The 16,986-nt window shown below is 37.4% G+C and overlaps 1 protein-coding gene across 1 annotated transcript in view; it reads left to right on the plus strand.

Moving 5' to 3' along the window:
- ASXL3 (ASXL transcriptional regulator 3) overlaps nt 1-16,986 on the plus strand; it is a 132,660-nt gene that overhangs the window by 74,519 nt on the left and 41,155 nt on the right. Inside the window, exons 9-10 of the mRNA XM_031066614.1 lie at nt 12,040-12,157; nt 13,078-13,197. Coding sequence (XP_030922474.1) covers nt 12,040-12,157; nt 13,078-13,197 — 238 coding nt within the window. The remainder of the gene's footprint in view (nt 1-12,039; nt 12,158-13,077; nt 13,198-16,986) is intronic.

Raw genomic sequence — 16,986 nt, forward strand, 5'->3', positions numbered from 1 at the left:
GATAAGTATTAAAGCTTGCAAAAGCAGCTGATTATTCAAAGTCACCTTTTAGCTGAAAGCATGATAATGTGAAAATTATTTTCCAGCATTGACAAATTAATTCAGCTTACAGCCAGAAAAATTAAAAAGGAAAACTAAAAAGCTAGAATTCAAAAAACCCCTATCATGACCTCTTCTCTGTTTGGAGTTGTGACTTTTCTAAAGTGTTAGGATAATGAAGTGATGTTGTAATTTTTCTCACAACTGCTCTCCTAGTTGTGCTTAATGAAGATCATGTATTTCATGGGGTAGTTTATTGCTGAGTTCTTTGTTTAGGCTTAAGTTAAGCAAAGCCTGTGCACATCTCCTCTAAACACTTTAGTTTTTCATGCAGGCTGAGTTTAAATCCAATAAAATAATAGATGTTTATCATTCACATAAGGCTATGTTGTATTTAGAGGCTTTAAGGACTGAAAAGGATTATTAGATTGAGGCCTTACACATGTTTGTTCAGGAAAATTGAACAGTGGGCACAAAACAGCTCACTAACCATTAGGATAGTTGTGAAAAATTTACACTTCTTGGAAACTCTTCTATACAGATCTTTTGGGATCTGTGAACTTCCCTAGGGGTGGAGGGAGTAGGCAAAGGGGAAAGAAGGGAATAAAACAAGCAAAGCCAGAAATGTTTGAACTTATGTAATTGTTTAAACTCTGCCATTTGTCATTTAGCAGATATGTAGCATTGAGAATAATTTTAAAAGGGCAAATTAATCAGAATAGCTTAATTAATATAAAAAGTCATAACATTGATGTGAATCTTTGAAAACATTCCCTAAGGCAATAGGGTTAAAGCAACATCAGAAAGTTAAGTAATCGATAAAAAGAAATTAGTTTTAATTAAGTTGATGGTAATTAGATCCTGTGCGTCAGAGTATGAGAGTAGCATTATAGCTATCAGCAAAATGTTTTCTCTATGCACAATGTGAGACAAATGGGCATTTGTATAGTAGAATAGTAGTCTTTTGCTTTGTTTTCTCTTAAAATTTCAGATGTTGGCTACTGCCATATATACACATTGCAGGTTTGTTTTGGTATTGTAGTATAGGTGAATAAACCTTAACAGTGATTTTATTTATAAAATTGCTGTTAGAAACTTATTCTTTTGCTTTCCAATCTTTCAATTGCTTTTATGGATGCATAGTACTTAAAATTCATACAAAGAACCTGTCAGGCCTTTGAATACAGAAGAATCTTTTAGACACACTATGTAACACTCTTACAACCAGCACAAACTTAGTGATTCCATGCTAAAGCGACAGAGGATAAGCCATCATCATACTCTCAGGAAATGCTTATAATATATAAATGTATATATACTATATATAATATGCTGTAATGGGGTCTTCCTTACCTGTTGCTTTTTGTCTACTGCAAAACAGTCTTCAAAGAATGAAAGCCTACAAGTCAGTTTTCAGTTTCCTACTCAATTTATTTAAAACCAGTGTGTTCTTCACATTACTTTGATCTTGTATGTATTTGTTTTGTAACCTCTAAAAATAAAGTGAGAGGGAAGTTGATAATGTGCAGTTTTGCTTGAAGATTTGAGCTGGAAATAGAAGATTTTCACTACTGTTTATCTACTTATTAACTGCTCATATGTAATTCTCTTTAAATTATTATGTGATGGATTTACATATGATTTGCTTTTTTAAATGAATTCTGGAGATGTATTCCTGGGTTTAGATTGCAATCCCCTGTTTGGCTTGTAACAGCCCACATTTCAGGATGTTCTCATGAATCAAATTAGTTGCAATGCTGCCTTTCTTGAGCTCTGCAAGGAGCATGGAGGAAATGGAATTTTTTTGGGCCCTGGCTCTTGGTTTTGACTTCTCTCAGGTAGCAGTGGATTCGGGGCGTTTTGCAGGGATTAAGGAGGTTTGCAGTTGCAGTGGATTTTCATAAGCTCTGTGTCAAAGATCAGCCCTTATGTCCTCACCTTTCAAAGGCTGGGCTGCCATTTTGGTCTGGAAACTTTCTAGCTTCACCACCTTCCATGGTGTCCTTGTTGGGAAAGAGATTTTGAGTGTTTTACCACTGAGTGTGTTTCGTGCCTCCCTTTGGTTTCTGACAGAGTTTCAATTTTCTCTTGTAAAATGCTTACACTTTGGTCTGAGTGCAATGTCCCACAAACCAGTTCCTGTTCATGAGGGTATAGACAAGAGCCTATGGTGTAGAGCTGCCTTTTATGCTTGGCTTTCTGATGGCAGATTTTACAGATTTCTGTTTCCCTTGTGCTGTTGGAAGTGTTTGGGCATGTGTGCCCAGCTGTTGCTGATCTTGTACCTTTGAAAAGAAGGCTTATGGCACGCTGATTTCCGATCAGTACTGATCAGTTCCATACTGATTTACCTCATTTTCACACTCGAGAGTTTTGGCATGTAAGGACCTCTTCCTGGGAAAGTACTGAACTACTCCTGCATCTGCTAGACATGGTCACACTACTGTGTGCATTATTCTTGCTCTGGACAAGGCTAACTCCAGTATGGACATCAAGTCATGGCATAGTATCTACATGCTTCTGTCTGGTCCAGTTTCTGTTCCATTGACTTGAGGTGATACTTTTTTGTGGAAGTCTTCGCTGTATACAGATTTATCTTTATCTATCAAGATGTTCTTGGAACATTTCTCAGAAGAAAGGATCATACCTGCAAACTGGCCTCACATAGGTAACACTGAGAATGTGTGACTACCCAGGACATTGAGGTGGTGTTAGTGTCTGTTGGACTCTGATAGCCAAGTGTAAGAGCACCTTGCCCGTCAGTGTACCAGGTGTTCCCTGGGGCAGTACCAAGAGAGGAGAAAGAACTTGAAGATGCGCTCTAATGGTGTCTGGGATGATAGTAGACCTCCCAGACATGGAAGAAAATCCTGCCTCCCTTTTGGCTCTTTGGAATCAGCACCAAGAAGGGTACCCATAAATTTTCTTTTGGGAGAAGAGAAGGATACTCCATTCAGACTCAGGATCTGAATACAGAACCAGGACATGTCTGAGACTGTGCTGGGCATCCAGATCTCTTTGTAGAGACAGAAACTCCAGAGACAGCAGCCAAGTGGGTTTGGGAGGAGAGAAGCTCAGGAAATAAGGGAATCAACACAAGGTATGTCACTGCCATGGTTTGTTTTGTTTTCCTTAACTTTGGGCTTTGTCTGCATGCTTGGTGGCTGGGTTCATATATGTGCCACTATATAGTTCATGAAGTGGGTAGATGCAGTGTTTTAATGAGAAGGAAAGCACCCATTTGTAGGATTTGTTCTTATGATAGAAATGGCAACTCCACCCCTTTTTTTATTTCCTGTGGATGCTGTCACGCCCCAAGCACTAATAGAGCAATGGGGAAGTTAGGGTTTAGCTCATGTATTGCTTCTGAATTGTAGGACATTAGATCTGTCCAGCTCCAAATAATATTTCAGGATGACATTTCTACCACAAATATAATTCTTATTTAGAAACCAACCTACAAGAGACTAAATTTAATTTCAGGATGGTTAACACTGTAATTTCATATAACTATATAACTAGTTTATCAAGATCTCTTTGTTTGTTTCTTTTTTTTTTTTTTTTTGGTCACCCAGGGATTTTGTAGTTTTCCCCCAAGTTCAGGCACCAGACTCAGCCTGAATTCCCTGCTGCTTTCATATAACTAAATAACTAGTTTTTCAAGATTTTTTTTTTTTTTTTTTTTTTTTTTTTTTTTTTGGACACAGGTGTCCAAGTGCCTAGGTTGGCACTGAAGGTAGAATCCTGATCTCCCATGATGCTGGTGTGAATTTGCTTTCCTGTCTTCAGCTCACACTGCTTACCTTTCTTTGAGAGAAGAGCAAACTCACCAGTCTTGCTCCCTCCACAGTCATTCTGTTAGGACTTCTTTCCTTGACTACAGCCAGATGCAGGTTATCTTGAAGCATTTTGCTGTCCATAGGAAGTAATCCAGTATGAGTCTGTCTGTGGTGTCTCTCCTTTGACTCATTTGAGCAACTGCTCCCTCACATGCTCTAATATAAGCCTGATACATTTGCCTGCCCTGCTTTCCCTTCCTCACCCCAAAGAAGCAAACATGACAGAAGAGATCATTATGATTTTGTCCTAATCACTTAGAATTTAAATGCAGGGTGTCTTCCTGAAAGGCTCTGAAAATCCATTGTGAACTGAGAGGTATTTTTTGTACTGAATTCCTCGTTATAGAGAGTCTGCTGCAGTAGCTCTGTGTTTCTCTTAACCACCTTCTTATGTTTCATTTCAGATGCAACAGATGTACCAATGCCACAGTTGGAGAATTCTGGCTGCCTAGCTGAAGCATTTGATCAGATGTCTGGCAACATAAGTGATGATTCTTGACAAATTTTCCTGACAACAAATGGAAAAGAAGGAAAACATGTTGCTTTTTGACTTCTAGAGAGACATGGGAAGGGACACTGGAGTTTACAAAATGCATTCCGGAAAATGGAAGTTTGAAGATGATAAACTAAACTGATTTTCTGATTGCCAAGACAAGTCTAGGGAAGAGGACAGAGAAGCTATGGCAGGGAGACTGCATAATGGGGAAAAGAAGCTGGGAGAGCAAGAGTTCCAGCAGAAGCTGTTCAGGGAGTACATGCATTGCCCGAAGGCTGGCTGCACGGTATGTCCATCTAAAGGTCCCTATGCATGGGCAGCACGCACCAGCTGCTCAACACAGTGCTTTGGTAAGACCCAAGACAATGTTTATGAGACTCTCTTCTGGGTCATCCCTGTAGTCCTCAGCCCTTATCTGTGACGGAAAGAAAGGGACAGGAATCCACACAATCTCTGCTTTTTACTGCTTTTGTAATAACTGCCTCCCAGTTGCTGGAGCGTTCTGCTTGTTTCTCCTCTGGGCGTGTTTGCACAGCATGCTCCTGCACCTTTTCTGTTTTGATAAATGTATTTTAGAGAACTTCTTAGTCTGAGAAATAACTAAAGAATTTTAAAGCACTTCTAGGTGTTGAAGCGTAGTTCCCCCTCTACTTCAGTGTCGGACAGTATCCCTCATTTAAAATATGTCCTGGCATGAGCATTACCTTTGTTTAAACCTGCCACTTCAACATAGTGAAGTCTTCTTCCCAAATATAGGTTGAAAGTATTCTCTTCTATTCTGTAGATCAGTGGCTTTTTCTAAGTCTCAGGTAGTCAGGCTGAAGATAGCAGCCTAGTTCTAAGCATTGCATTTATCTGTCATGTGTTTCTGTAAGTAGCCTGTCCCTTAAGTAGCCTGGGGAACTATTTCAGATTGATTGGTCACTGCTGTTGTATTAATGAAAATAAAATCACTAGAGACTGGAGTCCCAGTTAAGCTTTGCAGTGGAGTTACGTGATTTTTCCTTGTAGTGACAGTGAATATCTAAGTGAGTATCTTCTTTTTTGGGCCGTGTAAAAGGAACAGCTTTTGATTTGAATAGTTTGTAACATGAAATTATTGTAACATGAAATCCAGGTGGCAATGAATCATGCCTTGATTTTGAAGTGCATCCTAGAAAGTGTTGGTCTTTTCAGGGAAAGGCAGGATTTGGAACAGCTCACAACTCTTCAGAGCTCTAGGAAGCCTCTTACAAAATGTTGACATGCAGTTATCTGCAAATGGTGTTCCAGGAGCTGTTGGGTAGGTCCCCAGAAGTCTGTGTGCTCAGGATGTGTGGGTAAGCAAGAGTACCCAGGCTGAAACAGGATGTCAGGCAGAAAGACATTACAGTGCTTACATTGGTGCAATGTAAATTCTCTGAGTGGTAAGATGAGAAGATTTTTGATCTGCAGAGTCTAGCCATTAAGCCCCTGATGTATGCTTTGGCCCCTGTGCAGAGTGTGTTTGAAAATTTGACCTCATGGAAAGTGTTGATTACTGTTTTAAGATTTTGTATTGACACTGCTATCTTTGTTTTAATTTGTTTTTAAACTGCTTTTACAAACTGTTTCCTTACCTACAAGTGCTTTGTTGTGCCAAAGAACTCTTTTCCCCATAAAACACTTTTCAGCTGATGGATGTTGTTAATTTAATACTACACAAAACATTTTAAAAAACCCAATTCTTCTCTTTGTTAAAAAGCTTTCACTGTGTTGATGCATATACTATCATCATTCCCATTCACATGCAAGTCAAAACAGACATTAAACAGATCACATGTGTTTTTTGTCCTTTTTTCTGTGGTTGGGAAAGCACCAAAAGCATTTACTTTGCAGTCTGTCGTGATCTGCAGCAACTGTAGCTGTGACTGCATTGTAATCCTGTAGAAAATAGTGCTAGCTTGCAGGTGTACAGACACACATGTGAACAGACAAATCTCCTTGTCTCTGCCCCACAAAGGTCCAAGCACTTCAGTTCAGTGTTGGTTAGTACACAGGTAAATGTTTGGTGTTAATGTGTACTGTAGTCCTACAGAAAGCCCTGCTGAAAGCCACTGAGCCCTACTGAAGCCTAAAGAACAAATACATTATTTTTCATTGTGAATACAGATGTAACTATCACAAGGTAGGAGGATGGCATAGGGCAAGAATAGATGCTTATTTGAGAAGGTGTTAGCAGTTGTTTCAAAATAAACTCTAGGTTTCCAAACTTCCATCCTGCTGATTCTGACACTACTCTTCATCTCCAGATGACCAACAGTGTACTCTTGGCATCATACTGACATGTTTAGTGTACTAGTATGGTTGGAAGTAATTTAATTTGCTTTGGAAATGGCACTTTGTGTTTTGTAGTTGTTTCCATAGGACATCTTTATTGTGTTTTAATCTCATAGTTGCATGCTTATTACTGAGTGCTTTGTTTATGTTTAATATAAGAATTAGTGGCATGTAGGAAATAATAATGGGTTTACTCTTCATGATTTGTGGTGCTTACTGTTTTAGTTTAACTGCTCTGTCTGTCCATGGAGCAGGTTGCCACTGAGAAATTTTAATTTAACTGAGACGTGGGAATTAGAGTCTCTTAATTTTACTAAACAAAATGAGGGTGAGAGAGAAGACAAAGAGTGAATTTTGTGGTGGTGTTAAGTGAATCAGTGATAAACCATAAGTCTGTTTCATCTTTGTCAATTTGGGATCCATAACCATGATGTAGAGTTGTTACTTATTTTGTGCAAGAGACTTTGCTCACTGTATCGTAGCTGGTGCTTTCACATGGCAGAATGGAGGCATTCCATAGCTTTGCATTTCTGATCCATAATGTGTGAAATTTCAAAGGTTATGTTTCATTACATGAGTTTCAGAATGTAGACTTGACATTTATGGAACAAGTAGAAATCTGGGACGATGTTGCTTAATGCAACCAAGTGTTACATGTCTTTGTTGATAATGACTTAATTTTTAACATTCTCAGCGTGTCACGCATTTAAGCTCAAATGAAAGTGGTTTTCTGCATTAATGGTTTATCTGTGTGCTCCATTTTTTCATTCTGAGTTTAAAAGATGTGGAAAAGAAAAATAACAAAAAAAATTGCCAAGCAGCAGTAAAATCAGAGCACAGAGGATGACATTTTACTTCTGGTGCTCTTTTGGGGAGGTATTTTGCCCCCATCTACAGTTATGTTTTAGTTTATATTGTTTCCTTTCATTCCTTCTTGAAAGATGACTTTATGAGTTTTAACTGAAGACAGTCAACCATTGTGTCACATGGGTGAAGAAGTCCTTCCTGTGTTAAGATCAACTAAACATGAAATTACTATTCTTAAGAGCATATAATGGCATTCATGAAACCTCCAAAATACTGCTATACTCCAGTAGGAATAGAAACTCTCTGAAAAACAGAAGGAACCTTGCTCTTGTCACCTCTTTATTTAAAAAAACCCGCTTGGAATTAGAAGTTCACTGTTAATTTCATGGTGTTTTTTCTTTTGCCATCTATCTTCAGAGTTTATGTTTTCTTAATTTTCATCTTTTTATTTTATTTTGAATTATTTGTATGAAAATGGATTGATAGTTTACTTAAAGATTTTGGCAATAAAAATAACTTCATTAAACCAAATAATTATGCCAAGCACTGTATAATGACCATGGCAGTGTTATTCAACAGATGGTCACAGGTTCATTTTTATGAATGGGAATACTGGGAATTCTCCATACTCATTATGTGCGAGAGATTCACAGATGTCCTTTGCAAATCTGCTTGTGAAAGGCTGGATGTAAGTATTATGTTTTGGTGGTAATTTTAAGAGAGCTTGTAATGTTTTAACTGGTATATTACATGAACTTTAATTTTCTTTTCATTTTTTAAATTTATTTGTTGTACAAATAGGATGGTAGTAATGTCTTACAGAATACTTGGACAGTGATAAGTTCTAGGTATTTAAAACGTGCAGCTTTTTTTACTCAAGCATTTAGCATGGAGTGATTGAATGCATTTGAAATGTAAACATAGCATCTCATTAAAGAAAAATATTCTTTATTTAAGCTATCATATGCACTACATGTGTTTTTTTCTAATTTACCATAGTGAAAATGACACCTTACCATTTGGTAAAATCATCATCTGTTTCTTGCAGTTCTGTAGGAAGTCCAGCTAGGAGGTTATATATCTCTAAATATGGATGAGATGGAAAAGGCTGTGTCTGTGAAAGATGACAATGTAGTATGTGTTAGTTACTGTTTCCGTATCTACAGTGATATCTGGAACCATTTTTCTGTGGAATAAGTTACAACATTTCTCATTTTCTTCAGTTCTAGTTATAAATTTGATTTATTTGGCCATGGTGACTAGGAAAGCACTAAATTAGCTTGGTGCACTAAAAGCTCAGTATAGCAGGCATTTGGTGCATGTTTCACTTGGAGTAATCTCATTGACTTCCCCGCTAAGTAGAATTAATCTTGGGTTACAAGATTCTTGTCTTATCCTACAGTAGTCTTGTATTCTAAAATGAATGTCCCTCAGGCTAGGTATAAAGAAGTTATATATTTGTCCTTAGTGGAGACTACAGAGGTTGTCCTTCTTTTATACTTAACTCCTTCTGGGGTTTGGCTTCCCTTGTAACTGGGTGTAAGTCAGCAGTTTCTCCTGCTGCTGGGTTGTCTTGCAAAGACTTGTCTGCCCAAAAATTTCAGATCCTGTAGCTTCAAATTCAGGGGTGAAATTACCACAAAATTGTTGTGATTAGCTGGGCATATCACAACAAGAACATCTGTGCAGAATCTCAGCCTTCTCTTTACCCTGCAAATCATATGTTAGATTGTTTACTTGTTATCTTTGTACCCTCTTCCCCTGTCTTATATCTTTCATTTGACAAATGAAAAGACTGAGAGGCATGGGGAAGGTTATGTGTCTATTCTCTGTACTCAGGGTAATTCACTGGTAATTTGTTAATTTTGTGTTAAAGGTTTTACTTGGATTTAACATCCATATTGTGGGGAGTTGGGTTTTGGGGGGGGATTTTGAGGTTGGGTTTTTTTGGTTTTTGGTGGGGTTTTTTTGGGGTTTTGTTTTGGTTTTTTTTTTTTTTTTTTGGTTTGGTTTTTTTTTTCTTTTTTTGTTTTTGTTCTACAGACTGTCCTTCAGGTGTGTGTAGCTTTACTGTCAGCTTGATTTTCAGAGTTCACTTGGGCCCTTTTTGGTGATCAGTTCCTTGTGCTGTGAAACTGGAGGAGCTGGGGAAAGGCCTGGAAATGAATCAATGCATGTTAGGGAAAAAGAAACTCTGAAAAACAAATGTTTGTCAAAGGGAAATGGTGAGTTTAAGGTTTTTGCTTGACCCTCATATATAGAGGTGCTTAGGCTGTAGCTAGAGAAGTGTGCCATGCCTCGAAGTAAATAGTTCTGGTAGCTTTGTCTGCTCCCAGCTGTATTTCCTCATCTGATTGTCCAGGGAGTGTCTTGCATTAGTGCTCCATGGGCATGAGTTGACCTGTGCTTCTTGTAAATGCCAGATCAGTTGCATAAATGTGTGCTAAGGACCACAGGGGGCCCTGCCAGTAACAGAAAAGAAGGTAAGTGCTGCTCCTGACAAATACTGGGTACCGCTGCCCTCGCTCCAGCAGCACGTGTCAACTGAGGTGTACGAACACTGTGTGCCTGTCACTGGTGGTGGATACACTGCTGGTTCCTTTCTCTGCTTCATGGGAGTTCAGTGTAGGCATTGAAAATCAACTATGGGGCTTGACAAAGAATCTGCCTTTGCTGCAGTGGCTGTATAAATCATTAAAATGGTGTTTCCCTATGGAGGCTGGCCACAAGGCTGTGAAACCTTGCTGGGGGTGAAAATGGTCTTGGAAAGTCAGGAGGAGGCAGGAGGACAACATGGAACACTGTTTGGGCTCTAACCATTTGCCTTGGGTGGAGGAAATGAGGATGAGATGAGGCAAATCAGGCTGTGGGGCACCATGATACAAAGTTGTGTTATATTGGTGTATTGGTGGTGCAGACATTGCCAGTCTTTTCAGTTAATTTTTAATGAACTGTTTCCCACTGTCTCCATGGTATTACTGTTAATTAAGGATCATCTGATTTGCCACTTAGGTTTGCATTTGGAAATTTTTGGAATTTTCAGGAATTTTGGAGGAATGTTAACACTTTAGAATTTTCTGTCCATAAGTCTGGCTGTGCTTGCTTGATACCAGTATGAAATTTCTGTCTCAAAAATGTTTGAAGTAACAGCTGTTCTTTATGGCTTTCTGCTGCTTCTTGGGTTCAGTGTAGATCTGACCAGCTTCCTCTCTTTGTTTGATTTCAAGTGGTCGAATTTGATTTTTATTGCACAGTGCTTACATGTCCTTTCAGAAGTAGAATAAAATGGGTTAATCCATGAAATAGCTTCTATGTCGCCTGGTGTATTTTATGTTGTGTAGAGTGTTATTTAGAGGAATAGACCAATATCGATTTCTTTCTTCTCAGAGGTTTTTTTTCCTATTATTTAGCTATGTGAACAATTTGGAAAGGTATTACAATCCATTAAAGTTACAGACTTAAACGTTATAGGGCATAAGTCATTCATGCTCATAAACCTATAGGGATAATTCATATCAAATATGTACCTTGTTGATATGGTATTACTTTAATAAATCCCTCAAGTTCATAACACAAATCACAACTGTAAAAATAGAGTGCACAGTAAGAATGGAGAAAAATAGACGGGAGGCTAGGAGAAGTCTGTATTAAGCCCAGCCCATTCTGATTAATTCCAGAATTTTAATGCTTGCAGATGTATTAATTGGCAGGTATTCATATTTTTATGTTTTAAGACCTTTTGAATTATATATAATTTTCCATATAAACCAGTCTGATGGGTATCTGCTATTTCTAATCTGTAGATATTTTATATTACATTATCAGCCCTGTATTTGATACATTTATGAAACACAAAGCACTACCATTTGAAGAGATTTATTCGTGTATCATTTTCCCCCAGATTTGCCAGAACACCATCATGTTCGTGTTCTGAAGGTTAATGCCCAAAGTCAAACAGACAGAAGCCAAATGCTGCAAGGTTTCCAAGATTAGGACTGATTCCCTTCACGAAAATAAATGATTCCTGCCATGTTCAGTGATTTTGTGCAGCACTACTCACGGCTGAGTGAGTGCATCAATACTGTAGTCCTTACATGCTGTACATACTGATGACACTCTGTGTTAACTTGATTGACTGAGCAGTATACTGGAGAGGATGCACCTGCGAGAGATGTGCAGACATATATATTTTTATTCTGGTTTTGAAGCATTTTGGGTTTACTTTTTTTTTTAGAAGTCTTAGTTTCACATTTCATGGGTTATCATGTTGTGCTGTTAAGGTAGAGCAAACAGTTACGTGCTTCTTTGTTGTCAAAACTGGATTGGAAAATGATCTAAGGGGCATCTTCTTTCTCTATAAAAAAAAGGAGTAAAAGCCTGATTTTGTATTTTAAAAGAAAATGACATAAAGAGGACGAGTGTGAAGTCTGGCAAGTCAGTAGCTGTATAAATTATGCTTATTTTAAGGGATTCAGATTAATGGTAGAGAAATGTCATGTGTAATTCACTTATAATCATTATTCTTTATTACAGTTTTACGTTTTGTTATCGTTTTTGTAGGCTTTGAGACAACAGCAGAAAAGAAGAAATGGAGTTTCAATGATGGTAAACAAGACTGTTCCTCGTGTTGTTTTGACACCATTAAAGGTGTCCGATGAGCAGTCGGATTCACCTTCAGGTAAATAGCTAAAGGACCGTTTGCAAGATCAGCTCTAGTCACAGAGCCTTCCTCTGAATCAGATGTGTAGAATACAGAATTTGGAATTGCTGAAATACTATTTCCACTGGGTGGCTTTGTTTAACGTCTTTATTTCTTTATCAAGACTCGTGTCTCAAGGATGGAGATTTTTCTTTAATAAAGAGCTGAAGACACGCAGTAAAATGACAATTGGTAATAGCAGCAGCTTTAAAGGAATGCAAAGTAACATTTTGTTTGGCTCTGGAGCTCTAATGGAGGACCACATGCTGATATTCAATGCCATAAAAAGAGGAGGGGGGGAAAGGCAAGCTTCTCCATGAATGTGAATTTGTGTCTCAGTTCTGCATTGCAATACCCAAATCCTTTTGTTAGCTTTTCTTCTTATACCATGCTTATCACTGCAGCATAACCTTGACCTTTAGCTCTGGTGATTAAGTTACTTCATTTTAAGAGTTTTCTGTGTCTATGTTTAACACAAAGTGACAATTGTATTTCCAAACATATCTTTTCTTTAAATGTTTCTTCAAAAAGAAATTATCTTTTTTTCTGCCTAAGGTTGCTTTACTGCGCCATGACTTAAGGTTAAAATATTTTTAAAAATATCTCCTGGGCATTATAGAGCTATGTTATTTTTATTAGATCACTGAACATTTTTATTGACTGCAGTGTTCAGTAAACTTTAGTTTTCAGCACTTAATTGATTTATTGAGCTTTTACATCCAATTCTTCTGAAGAGGAGGAATTGTATTGTAACCAGAAAAATATATTGCCTTTCAGCAAGAAAATGTCAACTTTTTTAAAATCCTATTTTTGTTTTGTTTATGGTGTAGGGGGTGCTGAGGGGATTGTTAGTAAAAGTGCAAAAGCATCATATTTGAGGGATTTTACTTTTTCCAAAGGATCGGAATCTAAAAATGGTGAAGCAGATGGTTCTGATAAAGAGATGAAACATGGGCAAAAGTCTCCAACTGGAAAGCAAACAAGCCAGCACTTAAAGAGATTAAAAAAATCTGGTTTAGGTGAGTAGGAGTAAAATAAATATCTTACTTGTAATATTGATATTTTTCTAAACTCTGTGTTCTCTTGGAAAGTTTTATTTTTCTGTTTACCTGTCCCCTTTTCAAACTCAGCAGCTGATCCTTTCTCAAGAAGACATCTTTCTGTCTACCTGGAAAATCCATGGTCAGTTTTTTTTTGTCCTCAGTGGTTGCTTTTTAAAGTTTGACAGACCTAAGCAATTGCAGGCAGAGAGGTGATTTAGCAATTAGATGCTGATTGTTATGTAATGATTTTTTGGGGGATGGGGGCAGTGTGTAACAGATATTCTTTCTTCATGGTGAATTTGCTTACCTAATGTGCATTTATTCCCAGAGATAGTAGCATATTTGCTTGCATACTTGCCAGATTAGAAGTTAACATTCTCTTTTCTTCATTTGCATTATTGCATGTCATATAGAGATTTGGCATAAAAGTTTTGGTTGGTTCTTCTTTGGTTGATTTAGTTCTTCAGTTGGATCTGTAACTATTTTGAAGCCACATCTCTTGAGATGGTAGATACAGTTTCTGATTTTATTTTCTAGGGTTTTTAGTGGGTTTTTTAGAGAGGTTCATGGATCACGTTCTGTAATTAACAAAGAATTTTCTCTGAAGAGGTGCTAAGAGTAAATTCTAAATCTCCATGTCATAGGCAGATTTTCCTGCTCTGCATGAAATTTAATTGGAAAAGTTCCCTAGGGAGTACAAAATGTAGTGTTCACTAAGACTCTTGTCTCTGCTTAAGTGAAGTCAAAGAATGACATAACTGTTTCTTAATCTTTACAATGCACTTCTTTCATTCATCAGAATGCTGAATCATTTAGAGAAGTATTTTGCAATGTGGCCATGTTGGAAAAGATAACAAACAAGCTTTTTGTTGTGCTAAATCCTAGAAGTTATTTTATGTCTGTTTTTGTGGAGATAAGATTGTTCTTTATTAATCATCCAGCCTAGTCCTATTTTTATATATAATGATCCTGTAAAATAGCTCCAAGGCACTTTACTTCCTAAATGCCATAGGAGAGTTGTTCAATGTGCTATTGCCAGTTCCTGCCAGTGTAACCTGTAAGCCTTATTGTATCACAGCCTCCCATGAAAGTGTACTTTGGTTTCATACATGATCTTTCTGCAGATTATCAAGCAGTCCCATGTGGATAGCTAGTTCTCTATGTTGATCCAACATCATTATTCAAAATAGACAATACTCCCTCAGTTTTACAGCTTTTGCTGTGTAAATTTATATTCAATGTTAGATGATTTCCTGTCACTTTTCTCTACATTTAAGACTGAGATACATAATTTCAAGTATATATTCCTCCCCATCTTCAGATATGACATCAACTGTTGTCTCATGATATCAAATGAATTCATTAGGGTTTTTTGGTGGATTTTGAAAAATAAATCTATTGGCTTTTTGGTACACCACACATGAAGTGCAGGAAACTTTGTGTAAGGTTTAAGGGTTTCTGTTCCTGTACCTGTTGAAATGTTTCTCTCATGACACAGCATTTCTTGGGGTGCTAGAAGTGCAGTTGCAGAGGAGCTTTGAGAACAGGTCCAGGGTCTTGTGTAGTGCACAATTCAGGTCCAGATATTGTTTTGTTGTCTGAAACTACTGATCTGCCCAACATTCATGACATGTTGTGTTTGGTAGACTTTCTGAGCTCTTATGAAATAAGATTACTTTTTTTTCCAGATTCTGCCAACTGTGTGATTTCTGTCCTTTTTCTGTTTTCATTTTCATATCTTGATGTAGACCTATGGTGCTCCCATCTCCTTATGTTTAATTCTCTGTCTTGAGGGTAAACTCTTATTTTCCAAGGCTGCAACCTGAGTTTCTCTCTTGTCTTACCGCTTCTATTTCTGATTTGGACAGTGATACCCCTGAACTATATAAGGGTTCAAAATGTCTTTCTCTGTGGAAAACAACATAAAAAATACTGGCACGTGTTTTGTCATAAACTCTTCTCAGGGCTACGATTAGTGATGCAGTAGTGTCATACTTCCATGCTACTCCCAAATACTTCACTAAATCTTATTACAAACTTGGGACCTGCTATACAGAACCTAAATTAGCCATAGGAAGGGGGCAGGAGAGAGAATTTGTTAGGTTTTTTTTAAGTGGAACTGTGGTGGGCATCTACAGTTTGCTACACACACAGAAGCAATACACACATTTCTTCCAGAAGCTGATAAGCCCCCCCATAGTATTCTGTAAGTGATAGAAGGCCAAATAAAACAGAAAATGTAGATTTGACTCTTTGTCTTGGGCTTTTAATGCTATGAGAGTATCTGCCACTGAAGGATGTTACTGATTTTGCAGTCATGTATCTTATTTCAGTTTGGATTATCTCTGTGTGTATGCCTTCCCATAGGATATGAAGCTCTAGCTGGGGAAAATGTTACTCTAATTTCAAGTCTCTTACAAGATGGGGATATGTATTTTGTATTGATTAAAAAAGAGAATATACATGCAGGCATTAAAATTCAGTACATCATACAACTTGTGTTATGCTCAGGGACTGTCTTCTTTTTACATTTATATTTAGTAGGTGGAACAGATGGTGAGGATAGTTTATTGTGATGCATTCATGAAAATGGGCACTTCTTCCGTGCAATTGTCCTGTATAACAGGGCATTTATTTGTTGGTAATGGAGTCTTAGCTGTACTGAAATAGAGTATGTTAGAATATGATGTGTTGGAAAAGGTTATCCTGTGCTGAGTGCAAAGTATTTCTTGTCTCATTCAGTTACTATCAGCTGCTGGAAAATGAAATAGAATTACAAAGATGTTTACAGGAGGCTGTGACTGAAGTGGAGCGTTTAGAATTTACAAATCTTCATTTTCTTGCATATGTATATTTTGTAGTTACAGATTTTCAGGGAGACCACCATAGGTCCTCTAAGAAATCCAAAGCATAGTTGCATTCCTTCTATTGTGGTTACTGTTAAGTAGCTTGTAGCATTTGAGACATTCCTAGTAGTCAGTATGCCCAAATTTTCTCATTTTTCAAACATATTTAATCTTCTTAACATTTCAGTTTTAATTGTTGCTGAGAGGTCCTATGTAAATGCCAAATGCCATCATTCATCATAGCAGTGGAATAATCTTTTAATCACTTTTTTATGGGATTCTGATGGAATTTGTGTTTTATATAGTTCAGACCCCTCTTACACCATCTTTGAAATATTTGAAAGTACAACAAACTGAAACCTGAAGAGGTTTCCTGGGAGGAGTTAGAAGCTTTTGAGTTTTTCCAGCCACCTGGACTTTGATATGTTAAGACTTAGAGGAAAGAAATGATTGTAGCGGTATATGAATACCTTGAAGCACATAGCTCTTTAGGAAGCTTTAAAAAGTATTTTCTAAATATTATCCTAGAAATACTAACAAAATCAGATCAGACAGGATCTCCAGTGGTCATCTAATTTGTTCATCAGTCGTAGGTCAAAATCAGATATGCATCTGTCATTACTGACAGGTATTTGTCTAACATATTCTTTAAATATTTTGATGGAGACTGTAATACCTCCCTATGGATTTAATTCAGCATCTCCTTGTTCTTGGTAGTTGAAAGCTTTCTTTTCCCAGTATCTTAACAGATATATTTCTTACTGTGCAAGAGTTTAAGATTATAGCCTTTCTGTCCACTGTGTATAATAAGAAGACATTATTCTGTTGTGCTGTGCCTGAGCCCTGTGTTTATTTCCCTTTCCCTCTGCTGAGTCTTTATCTTATTCCTGTGTTTGTATTGTTCCTCTCATACCTTGTT

The sequence above is a fragment of the Geospiza fortis genome, unplaced genomic scaffold, assembly GCF_000277835.1.
Source record: "Geospiza fortis unplaced genomic scaffold, GeoFor_1.0 scaffold53, whole genome shotgun sequence".
NCBI classification, from domain to species: Eukaryota; Metazoa; Chordata; class Aves; order Passeriformes; family Thraupidae; genus Geospiza; species Geospiza fortis.